The 27,087-nt window shown below is 47.6% G+C and overlaps 1 protein-coding gene across 1 annotated transcript; it reads left to right on the forward strand.

Moving 5' to 3' along the window:
• On the forward strand, positions 1-26,206 carry LOC148507623 (odorant receptor 131-2-like). Its single transcript, XM_088445800.1, has 2 exons — positions 1-45; positions 25,221-26,206. Exon 2 carries the CDS (start codon positions 25,271-25,273, stop codon positions 26,204-26,206), a length of 936 nt encoding a protein of 311 aa, XP_088301926.1. The 5' UTR covers positions 1-45; positions 25,221-25,270.
• The last annotated feature ends 881 nt before the right edge of the window (positions 26,207-27,087 follow it).

Below are 27,087 nucleotides of genomic sequence, written 5' to 3' on the forward strand. Positions count from 1 at the left end.
GACAGGAGGAGGAGAACTATCACCCTGCTGGGCTGCAGCCTCTGTGTGAGTATAATTGCCGGGGAATTGTATATACAGCAACTTCTCAGTGCATCAGACTATAGCAATACTGGGGACTCACTGCTATTGTCCTGCAGGAAGGACTCAGGACCTTATTCAGAGTCGGTCGCGAGCGCTGAGCTCTCGCAACCGACTCGATGTTGGTCCACAGGGCATGCGCACGACGGAGACGGCTCCGTCGTGCGCATGCGCGAGCCAACGCTAACAACGGATCACCCGTCGTTAGCGGGCTCGAAGCAGACGGAGCGAGCTGTCGATGTTGATTGACAGCTCGCTCCGTTTGCTGGGCGGGCAGGGGGCGTGCCTGGCCAAACGGAGGCGTTCCTTTCAGATAGCTTGCCATTTTGAGGGCGTCCCCACTGACATCACTTATGCTCAAACAGAGCAGGAAGCTCCCTGGGGCTTAAGGTTGACGAGACCCTACCCTAGGGTCTCGTCGTAAGCCCCGATGGTCACGATGGTCTTGACCATCGCGACCATCTCCCTTAGCGGTCATTAGAGCTGTGGGTGTCAACCCACAGCCTAACGACCGACATGGAGGCGGCCGTTCAGGATGCAAGCGGCCGCCCTGTTTCTGAGCGACCGCTTGCATCCTACGACCGCCTCTGAATGAGGCCCTCAGGGCCTGATTCAGACCCGTTTGCTATATGCGTGCGCTCGCAAGCGGCCCAATGCTCTGCGTATGCGCATGCACACGCTTCGTTCTGCACGTGCGCAAACTACTCACTACAATCTCATACCGCTCGCTCCTCCAGCAAAGACAGCCCAGTTGAATGAGTGACAGGAGAGGCCGTTTGTGGGTGGTAACAGGGGCAGGACACTAATAACGGGGGGGTGGAGGTGCGAACGCAGGCGTGCCATGGTGTTTCAACGCCGTTTTTAAGGTGTGCATAATTAACAGGCAGCGTCATAGTACACGTCACATGCCTGTTTTTTACACTGAAGTCCTCGCAGTGCTTGCGGCAGGGTAAGGCAATCACAAGTGCTGCGATCACTACCGATGGTGCTCCATGTACCAATGTTTTAATACACTTCCTGGAGATAACGTGCGCTAGTGAGCATCTCTACATACGCTAGTGGGTGTCTGTATACACAGAGCGATCGCTCGCACAGCTAAAGTGGGTGTGCTTATGCCTTAGCGAGCGCTCGCTTCCCATGACGCCACTTTGAAAAATTTGCATAAGCTGGATGCGAGCGATCGCATCTAGCAAACGGGTCTGAATCAGGCCCTCAGTACTGTTTGTCTGTCACAAGTAACACTGTCTAAAGGTGCGTATCCACTAGCAGAAAAGGGAACGACAGTACGATTACAACATTGCAATCATACAGTCGTTCCTCTTCCCCTGCAGTGCCTACATTGAACGATATGTCGCTCAGTGCAGTAACCCTCCCTCATCCCTGAACATGGTCAATCTGTCGTTATTGGCAGATTGACCGGCATGTTCAGGCGATGATTGATGTCGGAAACAACCAGCGGGAGCGCTTCATTGCTGGTCGTTTCTGACATTTTCATGCCCCATTTGTGTGCGATTATTGAGAGATTGAACGATAACGATATCATTATCGTTAAATTGCTCATTTTAACTGAGCGACTGTCACATAGATCCAGCCTTTCATTCCTACACATTGCTGTCTCTCTGACACTATACTGCTCATCCGTCCCTCATTTATGTCTCTTTTATGGTTCCTAATAGTTAAAAAAAAGTAATGGGGTCACTGGGAGAGTCTTTATTTTATGTGCCGCAAATAGTAATTTCTGACTGTGATATTGTGCATATTAATGTATAGTGCACAATATATAGTACACAGGAAGCCTTTGAGCATGTTTCACCTTTCCTAGATTTCTATATAATAATTTTCTAAAGGGAGTTCTATCTCCAACATGCATGCACATTGAGGGCGCGCCAGCCATTCCCACTGCAGCGAGAGAGGGCACATCGCCTAGCCTAGCCGGAGAGGATAGAGGACCTCATTCAGAGTCGGTCGTTGCGGCCGCTCGGTCGTACGCCACCGATGTTCGCTAAACTGCGCATGCATAAAATTTGCAATGCGCGTGCCCAAACTAGCTGTTACGATCGGAAATATCTCTCGCCTTGTACTTGGCCAGGTCGTTAGTTTGAGTGACAGGATGAGGCGTTTGTGGGTGGTAACAGGGGAAGGTGCTTGTGAACGGGGGAGTGGAGATCCGAACGCAGGCGTGCCTGACTATGCAAATGGCGTTTTATGGGAGTGCATAATTAACTAAGTAGTGTCATGGCACATGTGACATGAGAGGTTTTTACACTGACTTGATTGTAGTGCTTAAGAGAGGGTTTGGTCAACCTTAAGCTCTACGACCAGCTTCGATGGTTCCCGATGGTCTTGATTAATCCTTATATGCCCGGAGATGACATGTAATGGGAACGAGAAGGGGGCGTATTTTTAGTCTTGCGGGCGCATCCTCCCCTCGCTCGTCCAGCTCAGTGCCAGATTAATGTCCACATGGGCCTGGAGCTGAAATTTATGAAGGGCCTATTGTGCGCCGATGCAGTGAGTGTGACAAGTGCTGCAGACTGATAATGTAAGGTCGTGATCAGTGTGGTTTACGTAGGGCTGTGGGTGTGATTAGTTCCATGGAGGGTATAGCTGGGCCTACCTTCAACCTTGTGAAATGATGTACACTGTGTTTTGCTGCCTTTCTTTGAGTGCTAGAATAGTTTAGATTAAAAAAAGAAAAGAAAACAAATCCAAACAAGTTATTGGCATATTTCTATAAGGGTACATCCCACAACCCTAGCCACTGCAGTAAATGGACACATTCATTAACTGACTTCTTATGCTGGGTACACAATATATGATAATTGATACATGTCCAATAACCCGTACACACTGAGCGCGATTTAATTTTTTTTAAAAGTGGCTATTTTATTTAGGGCGCCCGACGGAGCAATTCAATTGCTCTGTTCAGGCGCGGTAGCTGCCGGCTCCGGCATCTCTGCTCGCACCCTCAGGAAGGTGCAAGCAAAAATGTGCGATAAACAGTCAAATGGGACACTTTGGTTGGCTGGTATAAAACAGACTAAAATCCTTTTATATATTCAACATTTTAGAACTTCATTTTCATCAGGATTAACGTAAGGACTAATACAAGTTCTTAAACGTCGATTACATAAACGGATTTTACTGTGTTTTATACCAGCCGTCCAAAGTGCCACGCATCCGACTGCTACATCGTCCTCTCTCTTCACAGCTTCACAGGCAGAGGTAATATCTCTGTGTGTCTGTGCATATATATATATATATATATATATATATATATATATATATATATAACTAGGGGTGTGCACCGGCCACTTTTCGTGTTTTGTGTTTTGGTTTTGGATCTGGATCTTTCTTCGTGTTTTGGATCTGGATTGGTTTTGACAAAACCACCCTTCCGTGTTTTGGGTTCTGGGTTTTGTGTTTTGGATCTGTATTTTTTTAAAAAAAGCATAAAAACAGCTAAAATCACAGAATTTGTAGGTTTTTCTGCTCCTATGCTATTATTAACCTCAATAACCTTAATTTCCACTCATTTCCAGTCTATTCTGAATACCTCACACCTCACAATAGTGTTTTTATGTCCAAAAGGTTGCACCGAGGTAGCTGGATGACTATGCTAAGCGACACGAGTGGGCGGCACAAACACGTGACCCATCTAGGCATGAAACTGCAGTGGCAGACAGGATGGCATTGAAAAACTAGGCCCCAAACTGTACATAATGCAAAGAAAAAAAAGAGGTGCAAGATGGAATTGTCCTTGGGCCCTCCCACCCACCCTTATGTTGTATAAACAGGACATGCACACTTTAACAAACCAATCATTTCAGCGCCAGGGTCTGCCACACAACTGTGGCTGAAATGATTGGTTCGTTTGGGCCCCCACAAAACAAGCTGGCAATTTATCTGTCCCTGCACAAACTGGCTCTACGGAGGCAAGATGTCATCCTCATCCTCCACATCCACCGATTCCTCACCCTCTTCAGTGTGTACATCCTCATCCTCACAGAGTATTAATTCGTCCCTGCAGGAACCACAGGTCCCTCTGTACGTTCTGGAGGCTGGTCTCCCTGGAAGAGTTGATAATTCATTTTATGAACATCATCTTCTCCACATTTTGTGGAAGCAACCTCCTACGCCTTTCGCTGACAAGGTTCCCGGCTGCACTAAACACTCTTTCGGAGTACACACTGGAGGGGGGGCAACTCAGGTAAAATAGAGCCAGTTTGTACAGGGACCTCCAAATTGCTTCTTTTTCCTGCCAGTACAGGTACGGACTGTCTGACATGCCTACTTGGATTCTGTCACTGATGTAATCCTTTAACAGACAGACGCACGCTTGTCGCTGCTGCTTTGAGGATTCAAGTGCGGCTACAGCCCACACAATTCACAAAGACAGAAAAAAAAAAATAATATTTTTATTGTTTGTGGAGCACACTTTGAGGGTTACACCACCCTTTAACAGTCAGACGCACGCTTGTCGCTGCTGCTTTGAGGATGCAAGTGCGGCTACAGCCCACACAATTCACAAAGACAGAAAAAAGAAGAAGAATATTTTAATTGTTTGTGTAGCACACTTTGAGGGTGTCACCACCCTTTAACAGACAGACGCACGCTTGTCGCTGCTGCTTTAAGGATGCAGGTGCGGCTACAGCCCACACAATTCACAAAGACAGAAAAAAGAAGAATATTTTTATTGTTTGTGTAGCACACTTTGAGGGTGTCACCACCCTTTAACAGACAGACGCACGCTTGTCGCTGCTGCTTTGAGGATGCAAGTGCGGCTACATCGCACACAAGTCACAAACACATTCAAAAAATAGTTTTTTATTTTTGGAGCACTTTGAGAGTTACACCACCCTTTAACAGACAGACGCACGCTTGTCGCTGCTGCTTTAAGGATGCAGGTGCGGCTACAGCCCACACATTTCACAAAGACCGAAAAAAAAAGAACAATATTTTAATTGTTTCTGTAGAACACTTTGAGGTGTCACCACCCTTTAACAGACAGACGCACGCTTGTCGCTGCTGCTTTAAGGATGCAGGTGCGGCTACAGCCCACACAATTCACAAAGACAGAAAAAAGAAGAAGAATATTTTTATTGTTTGTGTAGCACACTTTGAGGGTGTCACCACCCTTTAACAGACAGACGCACGCTTGTCGCTGCTGCTTTGAGGATGCAAGTGCGGCTACATCGCACACAAGTCACAAACACATTAAAAAAATAGTTTTTTATTTTTTGGAGCACTTTGAGAGTTACACCACCCTTTAACAGACAGACGCACGCTTGTCGCTGCTGCTTTAAGGATGCAGGTGCGGCTACAGCCCACACATTTCACAAAGACCGAAAAAAAAAGAACAATATTTTAATTGTTTCTGTAGAACACTTTGAGGTGTCACCACCCTTTAACAGACAGACGCACGCTTGTCGCTGCTGCTTTAAGGATGCAGGTGCGGCTACAGCCCACACAATTCACATAGACAGAAAAAAAAAGAAGAATATTTTTATTGTTTGTGTAGCACACTGTGAGGGTGTCACCACCCTTTAACAGACAGATGCACGCTTGTCGCTGCTGCTTTAAGGATGCAGGTGCGGCTACAGCCCACACAATTCACAAAGACAGAAAAAAAAAAGAACAATATTTTAATTGTTTGTGTAGCACACTTTGAGGGTTCACCACCCTTTAACAGACAGACGCACGCTTGTCGCTGCTGCTTTAAGGATGCAGGTGCGGCTACTGCCCACACAATTCACAAAGACAGAAAAAAGAAGAAGAATATTTTTATTGTTTGTGTAGCACACTTCGAGGGTGTCACCACCCTTTAACAGACAGACGCACGCTTGTCGCTGCTGCTTTAAAGATGCAAGTGCGGCTACATCGCACACAAGTCACAAACACATTAAAAAAATAGTTTTTTATTTTTTGGAGCACTTTGAGAGTTACACCACCCTTTAACAGACAGACGCACGCTTGTCGCTGCTGCTTTAAGGATGCAGGTGCGGCTACAGCCCACACATTTCACAAAGACCGAAAAAAAAAGAACAATATTTTAATTGTTTGTGTAGCACACTGTGAGGGTGTCACCACCCTTTAACAGACAGACGCACGCTTGTCGCTGCTGCTTTAAGGATGCAGGTGCGGCTACAGCCCACACAATTCACAAAGACAGAAAAAAAAAGAACAATATTTTAATTGTTTGTGTAGCACACTTTGAGGGTGTCACCACCCTTTAACAGACAGACGCACGCTTGTCGCTGCTGCTTTGAGGATGCAGGTGGAATCTAGACGGGATTTGGAACCGAGGACACACTACCTCCATCAATTGTCTAAATCCCACTGCACTAATGTCGGATACCGGACGCACGTCTAACACCAACATAGCAGTCAAGGCCTCAGTTATACGTTTTGCTTCAGGATGACTGCTGTCGTACTTCATCCTCATCGCTAGGGACTGTTGGAGGGTCAATTGTTTAGTAAAAGTAGTGATGTTCCTACTTCCTCTCTGGGATGATGAACAACTCCCAGCAGCAGCAACAGCACTAGGAGGAAGTGGTTCTTGATCTTTCCCTATTTTATTTTTATCGGAGAAAGTTTGGTCCTCCATTTATGTTATATTGATATATATACGTGCGGCTAAAGCGCACACAAACACAGAAAATATTTTTTTATTTTTGCTGGAGAGTAGTGCACTTTGTGGGTTACACCACCTTTTAAGAAATGAGCCAGCCGGCTCTTTACTTATGGGACACAGGCGCACGCTTGGCGCTGCTCCTTTGTTGATGCACGTGCAGCCACAGTGCACACAAGTCACAAACACAGAAAATATATATTTTTTTGGTTTGGAGTGTACTTTGGGGGTTACAGAACCCTTTAACGGTCAAGCCAGCCGGCCCTTTACTTATGACACAGGCGCACGCTTGGCACTACTTTGTTGATGCACGTGCGGCTACTGCGCACACAATTCACAAACACAGAAAATAATTTTTTTTTTGGTTTGGACTGGAGTGTACTTTCGGGGGTTGCAGCACCCTTAACGGTCAAGCCAGCCGGCCCTTTACTTATGACACAGGCGCACGCTTGGCACTACTTTGTTGATGCACGTGCGGCTACTGCGCACACAATTCACAAACACAGAAAATAATTTTTTTTTTGGTTTGGACTGGAGTGTACTTTCGGGGGTTACAGCACCCTTAACGGTCAAGCCAGCCAGCCCTTTACTTATGACACAGGCGCACGCTTGGCACTACTTTGTTGATGCACATGCGGCTACTGCGCACACAATTCACAAACACAGAAAAAAATTTTTTTTTTGGTTTGGACTGGAGTGTACTTTCGGGGGTTACAGCACCCTTAACGGTCAAGCCAGCCGGCCCTTTACTTATGACACAGGCGCACGCTTGGCACTACTTTGTTGATGCATATGCGGCTACTGCGCACACAATTCACAAACACAGAAAATAATTTTTTTTTTGGTTTGGACTGGAGTGTACTTTCGGGGGTTACAGCACCCTTAACGGTCAAGCCAGCCGGCCCTTTACTTATGACACAGGCGCACGCTTGGCACTACTTTGTTGATGCACGTGCGGCTACTGCGCACACAATTCACAAACACAGAAAATATTTTTTTTTTTGGTTTGGACTGGAGTGTACTTTCGGGGGTTACAGCACCCTTAACGGTCAAGCCAGCCGGCCCTTTACTTATGACACAGGCGCACGCTTGGCACTACTTTGTTGATGCACGTGCGGCTACTGCGCACACAATTCACAAACACAGAAAATAATTTTTTTTTTGGTTTGGACTGGAGTGTACTTTCGGGGGTTACAGCACCCTTAACGGTCAAGCCAGCCGGCCCTTTACTTATGACACAGGCGCACGCTTGGCACTACTTTGTTGATGCACGTGCGGCTACTGCGCACACAATTCACAAACACAGAAAATATATTATTTTTTTAGCACTTGGGGGGAGCACCCCTGATGGACAGAGCACCCCCTGGACAACACTTCAGCACCCCTTTAGGACTGGGACACTGCACAGGACTTTGGAGTGGACACAGCCCCTATGGAGAACTGACTGCACAACACAGTCCAGCCAGCCCCTATGGACTTTGAAGTAGTGGACACAGCCCCTATTAACAACAGCAGCACAGCACAACACAGCCAGCCCCTATGGACTTTGAAGTAGTGGACAACAGCAGCACTACACTACACTACACTACACAGCCCTAACTCCCACCCTCCCTCTTCACTGTCCACAGCCGAGTGAGAAAATGGCGCCGACGTGTGTACCTTATATAGGATCCAAAACCCGCGAGACTCGGAAGGCGGGAAGATGACGTTTTGCCTCGATTTCAGATCCGAGTCAGGCGGGAAAAGTCGAGCCTGACTCGGATCGGACTCGGATCGGGGGGGCTCGGGGGGGTTCGGATTTCAGAAATCCGAACCCGCTCACCCCTAATATATACACATACATACACATTTAATGATATTGTTATTCCATTAGATGTTGGTGAAAGTGAATTTTTCAGAGAATGATGGCAAATGGTATCTCAGAAACTAATACACTACCCTTTATACAAAGTAAGCTTGATGATGGGATAGTTCCTGTAGGCACCTCCTCTTACCAGATGAACACCTTACTGTGACAAAAGCAACCAATTAGGTGTTTAAAAAGTAATTTTACATCTATCAAAATTCTTTCAATAAAAAATGTTTTACACATCACTGGTTACATACAATATTTTATAGAGATGTGTTCACACTTTACCCATGTTGGAATGGAAACCCTCTCTGTCCATCCCTCCAAACACCACTAAAATAAAAATAATAAAAAAATATATATATATACATATACAGTAGATTCTCCAATGGCAATCGTAGGCTCTATTCAGGGCCGGTTCTAGATATTGTGGAGCTGAGGGTGAAAGTTCCCAGTTGCGTCCCCCCTATTTTATAGATGGTGTTCCTCTGCACATACCGGAGGCGTGTGCGCTTCCGGAAAGGGGGCATGTCCTTGCGGAGCACCCCATCATCACACATTGGGGCAAGCCCAGCACTTATGGAGGTGCTGGGCTTCCCCCAAGCTCTCCCCTCACAGCGAATAATTGCCACACGCAGTAATGCCCTTTATAACACATTATGCAACATGCAGTAATGCCCTTTATAACACATTGTGCCACACACAGTAATGCCCTATATAACACATTGTGCCACACGCAGTAATGCCCTGTATAACACATTGTGCCACACGCAGTAATGCCCTTTATAACACATTATGCCACACGCAGTAATGCCCTGTGTAACACATTATGCCACATGGAGTAATGCCCTTTATAACACATTGTGCCACACGCAGTAATGCCCTTTATAACACATTGTGCCACATGCAGTAATGCCCTTTATAACACATTGTGCCACACACAGTAATGCCCTATATAGCACATTGTGCCAGACGCAGTAATGCCCTTTATAACACATTATGCAACATGCAGTAATGCCCTTTATAACACATCGTGCCACACACAGTAATGCCCTATATAACACATTGTGCCACACACAGTAATGCCCTGTATAACACATTGTGCCACACCCTGTATAACACATTATGTCACGCATGCACCCGGCGTCTATTCTCTGGCGGTGACCGGGTCACCGCACGTTTCTCCACCTGCGGGACACTGCGTCCCACGGGTGAGGATAACACCCGCAGGCTGTGAGGGCAGGGCGCTTTTTAGCCTCCTCCTGGAGGGCAGGGTGCTTTTTGCCCTGCAGAAGGAGGGCAGGGCGCTAAAACAGCCTAGCGGGAACGCTACCTGTATAACACATTGTGCCACACGCAGTAATGACCTGTATAACACATTGTGCCACATGCAGTAATGCTCTGTATAACACATTATGCCACATGCAGTAATGCCCTGTATAACACATTATGCCACACGCAGTAATGCCCTTTATAACACATTATTCCACACGTAGTAATGCCCTTCATAACACATTATGTCACATGCAGTAATGCCCTTTATCACACATTATGCCGCATGCAGTAATGCCGTGTATTATATATTGTCCCCAATTCAAATTACGCCACACAGTAGTCCCTTGCTCATGTTATGAAACACACTAGCGCCCCTTTCACACAATGCCCAAATTAGTGCCTCTTATACACAATGCCCACAGAAATAGTGTCCCTTATACAATGAAAACAGTAGTAGTGCCCCCTACACAGAGCCCCCGGGAGTGTTGCCCCCTATGCAATACCCCCTATAGTAGTGCCCCCAGTAGTAAATGCCCTATTAGTAATGCCACCAGTGGTAATGCCCCCATTAGTAGTGCTCCCAGTGGTAATGTCCACTATAGTAGTTACCCCAGTGGTAATGCCCCCTATAGTAGTGCCTGCAGTGGTAATACCTCCTATAGTAGTGCTCCATTAGTAGTGCCCCCAGTGGTGGTGGAACCTATAGTAGTGCCCCCAGTAGTAGTGCCTGCAGTGGTAATGCCCCCAATGGTAATGCCCCTTATAGTAGTGCCCCCATTAGTAATGCCCCCTACAGTAGTGCCCCCAGTGGTAGTGGCCCCTATAGTAGTGCCCACAGTGGTAATGCCCCCCTGTAGTAGAGTCCCATTAGTAGTGCCCCCAGTGGTAGTGGCCCCTATAATAGTACCCCCAGTGATAGTGCCTCTAAAAAAAATACATTTTAAAATACAAACACAATACTTACCTTAAGCCCTGCTCCTGCATCAGCTGCCGTCCGGTCAGACCGCTCTTTGGATCTATGACTGCTCCTCGGTTCTACATTTATACACACACATATACATGTATACATATATATATATATATCAATAAGTATATATAATCATACGCACACACACACTCACAAATAGACACATAAATACACAGTGGCCAGACATTACACTGTCCTGTGGAAAGATAACCTGGATGTGCTTGCCTGTTACTTCCCCTCCTGAGCTAGTACGACTGGTTGACACAGCTTCAGAGCAGGACGATTATGAGGGGGCGGAGCTATGGTTGCCTCGGGGGCGGAGCTTCCACAGGTCAGAGGTGGGTGGGGCTTTGGTGTGCCAGTCTACCAGCGGAGAGGGCCAAGGGATTGTGTGAGACCGTGATTTTGTTAAACGTCGGCCGGGAGGTAATGGAGCTGGGCAGTGAACGGGGCCGTTGCTGATGATAGAAATTTGTTTTATTTTTTATTTACCGTCTGCACTAGAGCCTGTGTATGCTGTGGGCCTATTTTCAAAGGGAGGCCTGGAGCTGTAGCTCCACCCGCCCCATTGTTAATCCGGCCCTGGTCCAGCTAACGATCCCATCTTAACGACGCAACTTGCGAGCGCTTCATTTGCATATCCGGCCCCTTTTACCTTACGACCGTGCGGCCGCAACGACCGACTCTGAATGAGGTCCAGAGTACCTCCCGGGAATGGGTATGTATGCAGCTGCGGTAGGGAGGGGGAGAGATGGAGTGGGGGACTGAGTGGGAAGTAGATTGAGGTGAACCGGCAAATTGTTTATATTAGTATATAATACATGCCGTCAGAGGTGTCTGAGGAATTAGCCCTGTAGGCCAAGGTCATCCCATTATTCTGCACACTCCAGCTGGGATAGTAAGCTCTCACGAGCAGGGCCCTTTGTCCCACACGTGCTTTTCCTTCCCTCTTTTAAAACATCTTGTCCTTCCCATTGCCAACAGAGGCACCAAATCATTGGGACCAGCTGGCTCTGCTTTTGTGGGTATTATGACTGCACGTGCAGCAGTGGTTATGTAGCTTGTATCCTGTGTTATACAATGTTTGTACTAAATATTTTATCATTTTATTCTTGCGTTGCTTGCACTGTCTCTGTTTATGTACTATGAAAGGCTCTGTGGACCCCTTGTGGCACCATATAAATACAGTAAAGGTCAATAATTAGAAACAATTATATTAATAATAAAATCATTTTGCTTACAATGTCCTGTAAGAAACAAGCTCATGGTCAGTAAGTACTACTGTGCAATGTCACTATTTCACCTCTGGGCTTCTTCCTCTGGTGTGTAAATCCTTATCACCAGCTCTATGATACAGATACATAGCCTGGCTGCAGTGTAACTGTGTATATGGGGTGTAGTTAATATCCCGACGATTGGGTCCCGGCTGCAGAAATCCCGACATCGGAATCCCAATCACTGAGAGAACATCGGCGCAGAAATCCCGACATGACTGGGGATCCTGACGCGAAATCCCAGCAGCCAGCATCCCAATCGTAAGGAGACCAGGGCAAGGTAAGTATCAGCCATGGAGGGAGGGGGGTTAGGTTTAGGCACCCCAGGGGGTCTTAGGGCTAGGCTGCGGGAGAGGGGAGGTTAGGGTTAGGCTCCAAAGAGGGGGTTAGGTTCTGGCACCACCGGGGGGGTAGGTTAGGGTTAGGCACTAAGGGGGAGGGTCAGGGTTAGGCACTAAGGGGGGAGGGTGAGGTTTAGGCACTTACCGGGAGGGTTAGGGTCAGGGTGCAGAGTAGGGAGGGTTAGTATAAGGTTACAAAAAAGAAAGGTTAAGGTTAGGGGGTAAATAGGACAGGGGAACTTTACTTACCATTCGCCTGTCGGAATTTGAACCATCGAGATGCCGCTGTCAGTCTACTGACAGCCGGAATCCCCTCCGTCGGTATTCCATACAGATTCCATGTACTGTATATGTGTGAGGTGCCTGAGCAGTAACAAATGCAGACAGGCTGAGTGTGACCGGAGCTTATCTCAGTGCAGACAGGCTGCAACTGTATATCCTATACTATAGGACAAAGCATCTATAGCGCAGACAGTCCACCATGGGCATTAATAATATGGTCTGAATAACGATCTCAGGTTTACATACAACTCTGAAACCACCCTCAAATGTGGTAGGGAAGCAGGAGTCTGTGGAAAAAAAAATTAGTGCAAAAAGTTGCCGATAGGGAGGATATGAAAAAACTTCATCAGTCTATTTAATAATTTCAAGCATACAATAATTATTTTTGCAGACAATGGGTTCACCCATCAACTGTTCTTATTTGAGACTAAAGGGTAAATTTATCACCATTCGATTTAGTCCTGGGGTGCTGATGCCACAGCCAGGGGAGCCCTTTCACCAGGCCCCCAGCAGCAGCATCAGTTCTGACCGCTAGTCAGCCCAGGCCAGGTATCCCGGGGGAGTTGGTGACCCCCCAATAAAGGGGTTCCCTTCTCCAGGGCACCCCTGGCCTAGGCTGATAGCCCGGGGCTATCCTCGCCAACCCTGGGAGGTGGGTGGTGGGTTGATAGTGTATGTAATGTGTAAAAAATAGAATTAACAACATTGGGCCTGATTCAGACCCACTCGCGAGCGGCTGTCCGCTCGCAAGTGGGTCGATGTTATGGACTGAGCATGCGCACGACGGAGGGAGCTCCGTCGTGCGCATGCGCCAGACGCGACGAGCGAAGGAAAGTCCTTCGCTCGTTGTGTCCGATCAAAGGGGGCGTGCTGTCAATGTTGATTGACAGCACGCCCCCTTTGGTGGGCGTGCCGGGGGCGTGCCTCCCTGACGGGGGCGTTCCCACGGGAACGCCTCCCGTCAGAAGCCGGCCCACTGACATCACTAGTGATGTCAGTGGGAGTGATTTTGTCTCTGATAGAGCCAAAATCACTCCGGAGCTTGCGGTTGAAAACCTCAACCGCAGGCTCCGGCTCGCAATTTCGATGGTCGCGATGGTCTCGACCATCGCGGCCATCACAAAGCACGCTCATATAGCCTGTGGGTGGTGACCCACAGCTATACGAGCGTCCAGGAGGACGCTCCATGAAAATGGAGCCCGGCCCTCATTCAGAGCGTGCGCTCTGCTCAGAGCGTACGGCTCTGAATGAGGGCCATTGTCTTTACAGTGGAACTGCAGGTCCCAGCAAGCCAGTGTGTGTGTGTTGTGTTTTTTTTACACATTTCTTTATAGGTGAACTACAGGTACCAGCGGGCCATTAATGCCCTGCATGCCGGTACTTGTGGTTCTCCAAGTACCAGCATGTGGGGGAGGCTTGCTGGGACCTGTAGGACCACTGTAAAGACAATGTTGTTAATTCTATTTTTTACACACTACATACACTATCAACCCAACACCGATGGGTCCGGTGCTGGTTTTAATTATAGGGGGACCCCTACGTAATTTTTTCCCCCCTATAATTAAAACCAGGACTGGCCCTGCAGCCAGGTGCTGGTAACTAACCTATGGTGGAACCCTACACGTTTTGTTCCCAGTAATTTTAGGTACCAGGACAGGCTGGCAGGTCCGGGGCTGGTTAGCCTTTTGGGGGGGACGTCACGTCATTTTAAAAAAAATTAACCCTTAGAACACACTTGCCATTCAGAAACATACACAAATCACACTGATTTGTGTGTGTTTGATGGCAACTCGCTGCTCAGGAGGTGGGGTGCATTTAAAACTTCTATTGAGTTCCCGATTTGAGTGTAAAACGGGAGACTTTAGCAAAACGAATAATGGTAAATGCCCGATTTGAATAAAAAAACTGAAAAGTACTTCCGAATTCAGCTGATGGAGATCATTTCTAATGTTCAAAACGGCCGAATTTGCGGCATTAAAACACCCGATTTCAACCTGAAAAAATGAATAAATCACCCGACTTTAAAGATAGTAAATTCACGATTTTCAAAAAAGTGATATCACCCGAAAATGCAAATCGGGACCAATGCGAATGTTGATAAATTTACCTCTAATACTCCGTATTGCATCCCAGTAGCAGAGACACACAATTATGGTAACAGGTAGTGAGCAACCACAATTGGTAACTAAACAAGGGGCCTTTTTTAGAGGTGCGCGCAAATCCTGTAGCAACTGCGACTCTGCATGCTGCAGACTTGCAAAACTATGCTATTGGCTTAGCTGTTGTCTTGCTCACAGAGAGACGCCCATCTCCGGTGTCTCACGTCCGCCGCTTACATGCAAGAGCAAAAGCATTGGGAACATCAGTTCCAGTTCAAACCTCTGAGTAAAGCCTATGGGGTCACAGAATGTCAGTCTCACCTAAGATGCCAGGACCTCTCCAGCTGTGAACAAATTTGCAGAGGCTAACTAGGAGTCACCCAGGAAAGGGTAGAGACACGTCTTCGTTTTTACAGCCACCCCGTTACCTCCCCCAAACACTGACGACCAGTTAATCACATTGCGAATAAATCCTCTCTGCAACCGACATCGCAAACCAATCGCTGCTCGTGCGCAGTGCGGCTTTGTCACATTCTAAGTAGCAAAAAAACATTCTTTTGAGTCCGATATTAACATTGCATCAATTTCTGAATCAGGCCGAAGGTCATTGCTCATTTCAGGGTCAGCTCTGGGGTGTTCGACTAGTGCGGTCAAACAGGGGCACCACCCCACAGAGGGTACACCTCTCCCATCCATTCAGTGCCGGGAGAGGGCTGGGGGAAGCCCAGCTAGTGACAGAGTGCTGGGCCTTCCCCCAGCCTGCCGTTACACGGGAGGCGTGCATTGCGGGCACGCCCCCAAGTAATGTCACTTAGGAGCGTGGCCTATGGTAATTAGGTCACGCCAACATTTTCGATCTACTAGGAGGCGTATGATACAAAGGTAGGCACAGGGGGCCTGATTCAGACCTGCTTGCGAGCGCTGAGCACTCGCAAGCGGGTCGATGTTGCCCAAGTGCGCATGCACACGAGGGAGGCTGCTCCGTCGTGCGCATGCGGGAGACCCGAATAACGACGGCCAAGCCGTCATTTTGGGTCTCGCAGTAAAGGGGGCGTGCTGTCGATGGTGATTGACAGCACGCCCCTTTTGGTGGGCGTGCCGGGGGCGTGGCTGCCCAGACAGAGGCGTTCCCATGGGAACACCTACCGTCTGGGGCCGGCCCCACTGACATCACTAGTGATGTCAGTGGGAGTGCCTTTGGCTCTGATAGAGCCAAAAGCACTCCAGGGCTTGCGGCAGCGAGGCCCTACCGCAGGGTCTCGTCGCAAGCCCGACCATCGTGACCATCATTTTGGCCACTCGCTATAGCTGTGGGTGGTCACCCACAGCAATGCGAGCGGCCAGGAGGCCGCTCCAAAAAGGAGCAGGGACGGCCCTGATTCAGAGCGTGCTCTCTGTCAGAGCGTCTGGCTCTGAATCAGGGCCAGGGTGCGGCTACTCCAGGAGCCAGCCCTGTCTCATTTGTATAGACTAGACCATATGGTCAAGCAATCTGTGGTCTAGTACACTGGAGGTCAGATTAAAGCTGGCAAGGGTGAGACAAGGCAAATCCAAATTCAGGGCCTGATTCAGCAAGGATCGCAGTAGCAAAGACGCACACAATCGGTTGATTAATTCGCATTCGCATGCATCACAGTGCGCGAACTAGCAATTGCGATAGGATAGTTTGCAGAGGCTACGCAGATCCAGAGCACATTGATTGACAGGAAGTGCCATTTGTGGGTGGTGACGGGGGGTTGTCAGGCGACCGCAGGCGTGCCAGTGCATTGTAACGCCATTGTAACTTTGTGCATAAATTATCCACTGCAATACCATACGCACCATGAGGCCCCATAGCGTGTGCTGAAGTTAGCAATTCCTGAGTGAGGTCGGACCTGCCTTAACTGTGCGTAGGGGTCTGATGTCACCAATTGTTTCGCTATGTTGCCCAAGTATACGGATGTGTTGTAAGGGAAAGTGGGCGTCCTTATGATAAGCTGTGATCGCAATGCGATTGCAAACATTTGCATTTCACCGCTAATAATAGCAACTGTGGTGCGTGTGTTCTAGCAGAATAGCGATCCTTGCTGAATCAGGCCCTCAGTCCGAAAGGTCTGGTGCACTGATAGTAAACAGAGGAAGTCACATTTCATTAACTGGGTATTGAGTATAAGAGAGAAGCATGCATATTCTAGGTCACAGGAAGAAATCACCTAGCACTGATTGCTAAGTAATATCCCCATTTATGGCATTAGGGGGCTTGGACCTATGATCAGAAAGCTGCCAACATACTGTGCATGCACTTTGGAAATCACTAATAACGGTAACTGCAGTCACAAGTTATGGACTTGAACTTTCAGGATCCCTAGTGACTGACCAACTTCATGGAGAAAGTGTCTTGAACCTTAAAGAGCATTGGGGCATTGCTAAGCATAACACAGAATGTGTCATCCACATGTCAATATTAGGGGTGTGCACCGGCCACTTTTCGTGTTTTGTGTTTTGATTTTGGATCTCAATCTTTCTTCGTGTTTTGGATCTGGATTGGTTTTGCCAAAACCACCCTTCCGGGTTTTGTGTTTTGGGTGTGTATTTTTTTGGAAAAAAAACATAAAAACAGCTAAAATCACAGAATTTGTTTGTTCCTATGCTACTATTGGAATCGGTATGAAATATTCCCGGCAGCGCCTGTCCGACAAAAGCAGAGTTCCCGGCAGCGGAAGCCCGACAGCGCTGGAAATCCCGATCGTTGGTAAGGTAAGTATAAACTAACCTAACCTAACCCTCCTTAGGGATGCCTAACCCTAACCTCCCCAAGTGCCTAATCCTAATCCCCCCTCTAAGTGCCTAACCCTACCCCCCCTTCCCCGCTGCCTAAACCTAAATCCCCTGGGGGGGTGCCTAACCCTAAGTCCCCCCCGGGGGTGCCTAACCATAACCCTCCATCCCCCTAGCCTAACTCTAACCCTCCCGGGGGGGTGCCTAACCCTAAGTCCCCCCCGAGTGCCCTAAACCTAACCCTCCCCCCCGTGGCTGTCCGCTCGCGGCGCCCGGCATCCCTTCGATCGGGATGCCGGGCGCTGGTCTCCCTGCATCGGGGAAATGACAGGCATCTAGATATAGATGCCCGGTCATTCATCCCATGCCGGGATAAAGCAGTCGGGAAGCCAGCTGTCGGGATTCCGGTAGCCGGCTTCCTTATTGTATACCCTATTATTAACCTCAATAACATTAATTTACACTCATTTCCAGTCTATTCTGAACACCTCACAATATTGTTTTTAGGTTGCTCCCAAGGTAGCTGGGTGACTATGCTAAGCGACACAAGTGGGCGGCACAAACACGTGGCCCATGTAAGAGTGACACTGCAGTGGCAGACAGGATGGCAGTTTGAAAAACTAGGCCCCAAAGAGTACATAATGCAAAGAATAAAAAGAGGTGCAAGATGGAATTGTCCTTGGGCCCTCACACCCACCCTTATGTTGTATGAACAGGACACGCACACTTTAACAAACCAATCATTTCAGTGGCAGGGTCTGCCACATGACTGTGGCTGAAATGATTGGTTAGTTTGGGCCCCCATAAAACAAGCTGGCAATTAATCTGTCCCTGCACAAACTGACTCTACAGAGGCAAGATGTCATCCTCATCCTCATCCACCAATTCCTCACCCACATCAGTGTTGTGTACATCCTCATCCTCACAGAGTATTAATTTGTCCCCACTGGAATCCACCACCATGGGTCCCTCTGTACGTTCTGGAGGCTGGTCTTCACGGAAGAATTGATAATTCATTTTGATGAACATCATCTTCTCCACGTTTTGTGGGAGCAACCTCCTATGCCTTTCGCTGAGAAGGTTCCCGGCTGAGCTAAAACCTCTTTTGGAGTACACACTGGAGGGGAGGCAATTTAGGTAAAAATAGAGAGAGTTTGTACAGGAGGTTCCAAATTGCCTCTTTTTCCTGCCAGTACAGGTACGGACTGTCTGACATGCCTACTTGGATGATGTCACTGATGTAATTATCCACCATTCTATCAATGGTGACAGTATCATATGCAGTGACAGTAGACATGTCAAAAATTGTTGCCAGGTCCTTCAGTCCGGACCAGATGTCCAAACTTGGTCCTGCCTGCCCTGCATCACCGCCAGTGGGTTGGTTAGGATATCTAAGTTGCTTTCTGGCAGCCCCAGATGCAGTAGAAAATGAAGAAGGAGCTGTTGCCATGTCACGTTCCGCTTCAGCTGACAGTGTTTTCACCAGCAGGTCTTTGCACCTCTGCAGGCTTGTGTCCGTCGGAAAGAGAGAAACCACGTAGGCTTTAAACCTAGGATCAAGCACGGTGGCCAAAATGTAGTGGTCTGACTGCAACAGATTGACAACCCTCGAATCCTGGGAAAGAAAATGAAGGGCTTCATCCACAAGTTCCACATACCAAGCAGAATCGCTCCGTCTTAGCTCCTCCTTCAGTTTCTCCAGCTGCTTCTGCAAAAGCCTGATGAGGGGAAAGACCTGACTCAAGGTGGCAGTGTTTGAACTGACTTCACGAGTGGCAAATTTGAAGGGCTGGAGAACCTTGCACAACACGGAAATCATCCTCCACTGTGCTTGAGTCAGGTGTATACCACCTCCTTTGCCTATGTCATAGGTGGATGTATAGACTTGAATGGCCTTTTGCTGCTCCTCCATCCTCTGAAGCATATAGAGGGTTGAGGTCCACCGCATTACAACCTCTTGCTTCAGGTGATGGCGGGGCAGGTTCAAGAGTGTTTGCTGGTGCTCCAGTCTTCGACATGCAGTCGCTGAATGGCGAAAGTGGCCAGAAATTTTCTGCCCACCCAAAGCATCTCCTGCACGCTCCTGTCATTTTTAAAAAAATTATGCACCACCAAATTTATTGTGTGAGCAAAACATGGGACATGCTGGGATTTGCCCAGATGTAATGCCCGCACAATATTGGTGACGTTGTCAGATATCACAAATCCCCAGGAGAGACTAAGTGGGGTAAGCCATTGGGCATTGATTTCCCTCAGTTGCTCTAAGAGGTAAGAGGCGGTGTGCCTCAGTAAGAGGCGGTGTGCCTTTTACTGAAACCAGTGATACACAGCATAGCCTGCCTTGGAACGAGCTGATGTTTCTGAGATGCTGCTACTGGTGACGCTGCTGTTGTTGCTGCGTAAGGCAATACATCTACCCAGTGGGCTGTCACAGTCATATAGTCCTTTGTCTGCCCTGTTCCACTTGTCCACATGTCCGTGGTTAAGTGGACATTGGGTACAACCGCATTTTTTAGGACACTGAGGACACTTTTTCTGACGTCTCTGTACATTCTCGGTATTGCCTGCCTAGTGAAGTGGAATCTAAATGGGATTTGGTACCGGGGACACACTACCTCCATCAATTGTCTAAATCTCACTGCACTAATGGTGGATACCATACGCACGTCTAACACCAACATAGCTGTCAAGGCCTCAGTTATCCGCTTTGCAACAGGATGACTGCTGTCGTACTTCATCCTCCTCGCTAAGGACTGTTGGAGGGTCAATTGTTTAGTAAAAGAAATAGTGGTGTTCCAACTTCCTCTCTGGGATGATGAACGACTCCCAGCAGCAGCAACAGCAGCAGTGGCAGCAATAGGCGTAGCAATGTAGGATCCTCCGGGGGAATCCCGGATAGGAGAAGAGTCAGTCATGCCAGTGACATGGCCTGCAGGACTACTTCCGATTCTGACTGAGGAGGAAATTGACGAGGAGGGAGTTGATGGTTTGGTTTGCAGGTGCTTGGATACAACAGGACAAAGGGATTTAGGTGTCCCTGGACTTAAGGTCTTAGCCACAGTTTCTGAACTTGGCAGTAACTTTTTCTGAATGCACTGCAGGTGACGTATAAGGGAGGATGTTCCTAGATGATAAACGTCCTTCCCCTATTTTTTATACATTTACATAAGCTACATGTGGCAAGACAGTTGTTGTCTGGATTTGGATAGAAATATGGCCAGACCAAAGATTTGGAATGTTTGGTCTTCTGCTCAGGCATGACCGTGATGGGCTTTTTCATTCCACGGACAACAACTCTTTCCCTTGGTGCCTGACTTAAACAAACCACATCACCATCAGAATCCTCCTCGTCCACTTCTTACTCAGCGCCAGCAACACCAGTATCCTCATCCTGTTGTACTTCAACAGTGACATCTACAATTTGAATATCAGCAGCTGGACTGTGGGTGCTCGTTCCAGCACTTGCAGAGGGCGTGCAAATGGTGGAAAGAGCCACCTCTTCCCATCCAGTGCTGGGAAGGTCAGGCATCGCAAGGGCTGTAGAGAGTGCCGTCGGGCCCAGGTAAAGAGGGGGCATGGCCTAATTGCGGTAGATATGGCCACGCCCATTAGACAAAAACACTTTTGCAGCGCCTCACAGTGGCGCTGCATGCTGGGGAGGGGGTGCTGTGAGCCCCTCAGCCAAGTGCAAAGCCATAGGGGGGAGTGATCAGTGTGATCACTCCCCCCCAGGCATAGGAGATTGCTATGGCTGCTGCTTAGCAGCCGCGAGCAATCTCCCACTGCATCCCAGCACACGCTGTGTGCTGGGGTGCTGTGAGGGAAAGAGGAAGGGGAGGGTGGAGCCAGACCCGGGCCCCCTCTAGGCCCCTCTGGAAGCCTGGGCCAGAGTAAATTGTACCCACTCCCCCCTTCATGGCACCCATGGGCATCGTAACCGCCGCCACACTTGGACTCTCCTTGGGGATTTGTGATATCTTCTTAGAACGCACAGTTCTTCGCTGTGCTTTTGCCAGCTTAACTCGTTTGATTTTTGTAGCGGGAGGAGGGCTTCCATCGTCGTGTGAAGCTGAAACACTAGTCATGAACATAGGGAAGGACCTTAGCCGTTCCTTGCCACTCTGTGTCATAAATGGCGTGTTGGCAAGTTTACGTTTCTCCTCAGACGATTTAAAAATTTTTGAAGGTAATTTTACTGAACTTTGGCTTTTTGGATTTTACATGTCCTCTACTATGACACTGGGCATCGGCCGAGGCAGACGACGTTGATGGCATTTAATCATCTATGTCATGACTACTGGCAGCAGCTTCAGCACTAGGAGGAAGTGGTTCTTGATTTATCCCTATTTTATCCTCCAAATTTTGTCCTCCATTATTTTTATGGAGTGAATAACCCCTGTAAAAATTAGTTTGATGAAGGGCAGCGTACAACCCATAGGACAGCCCCTGTAAAAATTAGGTTGATGAAGGGCAGCGTACAACCCACAGGACAACCCCTGTAAAAATTTGGATGATGAAGGGCAGCGTACAACCCATAGGACAACTCCTGTAAAAATTAGTTTGATGAAGGGCAGCGTACAACCCATAGGACAGCCCCTGTAACAATTAGTTTGATGAAGGGCAGCGAACAACCCATAGGACAGCCCCTGTAAAAATTAGGTTGAAGAAGGGCAGCGTACAACCCATAGGACAGCCCCTGTAACAATCAGGTTTATGAAGGGCAGCGTACAACCCATAGGACAGCCCCTGTAACAATTAGGTTGATGAAGGGCAGCGTACAACCCATAGGACTACCCCTGTAACAATTAGGTTGATGAAGGGCAGCGTACAACCCATAGGACAACCCCTGTAAAAATTAGTTTGATGAAGGGCAGCGTACAACCAATAGGACAACCCCTGTAAAAATTAGTTTAATGAAGGGCAGCGTACAACCCATAGGACAGCCCCTGTAAAAATTAGGTTGATGAAGGGCAGTGTACAACCCACAGGACAACCCCTGTAAAAATTCGGATGATGAAGGGCAGCGTACAACCCATAGGACAACCCCTGTAAAAATTAGTTTGATGAAGGGCAGAGTACAACCCATAGGACAGCCCCTGTAACAATTAGGTTGATGAAGGGCAGCGTACAACCCATAGGACAGCCCCTGTAAAAATTAGTTTGATGAAGGGCAGCGTACAACTCATAGGACAACCCCTGTAAAAATTAGTTTGATGAAGGGCAGCGTACAACCCAAAGGACAGCCCCTGTTAAAATTAGTTTGATGAAGGGCAGCGTACAACCCATAGGACAACCCCTGTAAAAATTAGTTTGATGAAGGGCAGCGTACAACCCATAGGACAGCCCCTGTAAAAATTAGGTTGATGAAGGGCAGCGTACAACCCACAGGACAACCCCTGTAAAAATTCGGATGATGAAGGGCAGCGTACAACCCATAGGACAGCCCCTGTAACAATTAGGTTGATGAAGGGCAGCGTACAACCCATAGGACAGCCCCTGTAACAATTAGGTTGATGAAGGGCAGCGTACAACCCATAGGACAGCCCCTGTAACAAGTAGGTTGATGAAGGGCAGCGTACAACCCATAGGACAGCCCCTGTAACAATTAGGTTCATGAAGGGCAGCGTACAACCCATAGGACAGCCCCTGTAACAATTAGGTTGATGAAGGGCAGCGTACAACCCATAGGACAGCCCCTGTAACAATTAGGTTGATGAAGGGCAGCGTATAACCCATAGGACAACCCCTGTAAAAATTAGTTTGATGAAGGGCAGTGTACAACCCATAGGACAGCCCCTGTAAAAATTAGTTTGATGAAGGGCAGCGTACAACCCATAGGACAACCCCTGTAAAAATTAGTTTGATGAAGGGCAGCGTACAACCCATAGGACAACCCCTGTAACAATTATTTTTTATTTTGGGCAGCAGCCCCTTTACAGGAGCACAGCACCCTTGCCACCTACCTTCGCCAATGACAGGTGTGGATAACACGGCACGCACACAGAAAAAAATATATTTTTTAACACTGGTGGTAGGTGAAGAGAGCACCCCTGAAGGACGAGCACCCCCTAAACACAGCAATACACCCAGCCAGCCCCTATGGACAGGACAACAGCCAGCCCCTATATGGACAACAGTAGCCAGCCAGCCCCTATGTATATGGACAACAGTAAACAGCCATCCCCTATGTATATGGACAACAGTAGCCAGCCATCCCCTATGTATATGGACAACAGTAGCCAGCCAGCCCCTATGTATATGTACAACGGTAGCCAGCCAACCCCTATGTATATGTACAACGGTAACCAGCCAGCCCCTATGTATATGGACAACAGTAGCCAGCCAGCCCCTATGTATATGGACAACAGTAGCCAGCCAGCCCCTATGTATATGGACAACAGTAACCAGCCAGCCCCTATGTATACGGACAACAGTAGCCAGCCAGCCCCTATGTATATGTACAACAGTAGCCAGCCAGCCCCTATGTATATGGACAACAGTATCCAGCCAGACCCTATGTATATGTACAACAGTAGCCAGCCAGCCCCTATGTATATGTACAACAGTATCCAGCCAGACCCTATGTATATGTACAACAGTAGCCAGCCCCTATGTATATGGACAACAGTAGCCAGCCAGACCCTATGTATATGTACAACAGTAGCCAGCCAGCCCCTATGTATATGGACAACAGTAGCCAGCCAGCCCCTCTGTATATGTACCACAGTAGCCAGCCAGCCCCTATGTATATGTACAACAGTAGCCAGCCAGCGTCAGCAACAGCTCACAGCTCCCTACCTCTTCACAGTAGCCAGCCAGCCCAGTATGTAATGTATTATATATAAGTATATTAATTATATCACACAACAACACAGTAGTAGCCAACAGCTCCCAGCTCCCTCCCTCTTCACAGTAGCCAGCCAGCAAAGTATGTAATGTATTATATGTATCACACAACAGTACTAGTAGTAGCCAACAGCTCCCAGCTCCCTCCCTCTGCACGCTCCACAGCCGGAATGAAAAATGGCTGCGATCGCGGGATCTTTATAGAATCCAAAAACCGCAAGAATCTGACAGCGGGATGATGACGTTTTGCCTCATTCCGGAAACCGAGTCTGGTGGGAAAACTCGAGACGGACTCGGTTCCCGGCTCCGATCGGAGGGGGGGTTTGGATTTTGCAAATCCAAACCCGCTCATCCCTAGTAAATATGAATTTAAGCTAGTGCACTGCTAGAAAACCTTAATTATATATAGATGCAATGTAACTGCAGAAAGTATATTTCAAAGGGATTTTGGTTAGATCTGTACCTCAAAACACAATTCAGAGATAGCAGAATAATCTCACAAACTCAGTGTCACTTATAAATCAGTCATCCTCACCCACTAATAAGTGTAGGGTGGTATTTGAATCATTATGACAACCAAAATTTTCCATTTGATTCATCAACAAGGCCAATATAGTACAGTAGTGCAAAAGTCTGCTATCCCGGTACTTTATCAGGATACCCTGCAATCTATAATGATCCTCCTTTTGTTATTGTATTATAATTATAATACATCAATATCCACTACTCCATATTTATACTGCAGTACAATGTATTTTGTCATTTTAAAGATAAATCAAATGTTGTGCCTTTTCTTAAATACATTTCTCTTTTATTTTCAGTGTGATAACCTCAAGAGCGAGGACACATCTGTCCCCAGTGTGCAAAAAGAATGAATTCAACAGCGTCATACAATAATGTCACTCAACTGTACATCATCGACAACCGAACAGCTAATATTCTAGTCGTGGTTTTATATGTTTTGTTTGTGATTTGCATTGGCTTCTTCCTTTTCTTCATCTGTATCGTGCTGATTGTCTACTTCACCAGCCCCCACGTCCGGGAGAACTCTCGCTATGTCCTCTTCGCTCACATGCTCATCAATGACACCATATATCTGTCCTTGGGACTCTTTCTTGCATTGGCTTATAAGCTCTTCTTTATCCCGGTACCTCTTTGCTACTTCCTCCTCGCCATTACAACAGCCACATTTAGGGTCACGCCATACAACTTGGCGGTCATGTCCCTTGAGCGCTACTTAGCTATTTGCTACCCACTACAATACTCAATGCTTTGTACAGTTCAACGGTCCTATTCTGTGATAACAGCCATGTGGATTGTTGGGTTACTCCCCAATGTAGCAGATGTAATTGTCCTCAGCACCTCGGTCAAGAATAATTTCTTCTCTCAGCGCTTGTTGTGCAAACAGGAACAGTTTTTGGTGCAACCTGTGCAGAACACGATACGATCCTTCACCTCCCTGGGCAGTTTATCTCTGGTGGCACTCGTCATCCTGTTTACCTACATCAAAGTTATGATGATAGCTCGGAAAACTGGCTCTGGTCAGTCTTCCGCCTCCAAGGCTGGAAGAACAGTTATGCTCCATGCGTTTCAGCTCCTGTTATGTGTATTCTCACTAACTTCCTTTATTACAGAGTCTTACGGTGGAAATTACATGGTCTTGTTTAATTTCTTGGTGTTCATGTGCGTGCCGAGGCTCCTCAGCCCACTTATATATGGCGTCCGTGATGAAGTGTTCCGAAAGTGCATAAGAAATATGTATTCCACCATGTATTCAAAAATGTGTTCAACAAAATTGAAAGTGTGAAATAAAAAAATTGTACTGTATTGCAAGTCTTGCTTCCTTTTTACTTGCTGGTGCATTATTCATTATAAAAGTCTGTATAAAATTCTATAAAAAATATATTATTGTTAGAATTACACATACATTACATGTATGCAATAACTGAATTCATAGGTGTATGTTTTTTTAAATGTAAAATGAGAAGAGTTCAGATGGTTTGCCAGCTACAATTTTGTGTAAGGACTGGAGAATAGATCTTAGAATGTGTAATGTATTTACATGGTGGAACTTTGAATCAGTGATCCATCCAATTTGGTATATTATTGATGGTTACATAGACAGTTTCACTATGTCAATGAGAAGAGTTAGAGAGAACTCTAAGCTAAATTCCCTTGGAAGCAGGGCCGGATTAATAATGGGGCGGGTGGAGCTACAGCTCCAGGCCCACCTTGAAAATAGGCCCACAGCATCCCCTGCAGTGCAGACAGTGTTGATAGGAAAAAAAAAAAATTACCTGTCAAGACTGTCTGCGCTGCACTTGAAGGATCCGGAGCACCGATCATTCACCGTCCCCCCTCCCCACATCGTCCTTCCGAAGCTCCACCCCAGACCGTCTGAACTCTGAAGCTCCGTCCCATGGCCATGCATGCAGTCTCTGCATGCAGTCCGAAGCCCCGCCCCCATGCCGATGAAGCCCCGCCCCCATGTAGTGCTAAAGCGTCCCTGTGTGTTCCCTAGAAGCTCTGGTCCCAGGGTCATCCCCCAGTGCCCCTATCTGCCTCCCTCAGCAACTGAGTTCTGGGCACAGACATGATGAGAAAAGTCAGCCCTGCAGGTGGAGCGCAGAGGCTGAGCTGCAGCCACCACCAGCCATAAGAAAAAACCAGCATGCATGCACAACCAAA

This window comes from Taudactylus pleione, unplaced genomic scaffold (assembly GCF_031769625.1).
Source record: "Taudactylus pleione unplaced genomic scaffold, aTauple2 ptg000390l, whole genome shotgun sequence".
NCBI classification, from domain to species: Eukaryota; Metazoa; Chordata; class Amphibia; order Anura; family Myobatrachidae; genus Taudactylus; species Taudactylus pleione.

Coding starts and splice junctions, on each gene's coding strand:
- LOC148507623 (XM_088445800.1), top strand. CDS start 25,271: ATGAATTCAACAGCGTCATACAATAATGTCACTCAACTGTACATCATC.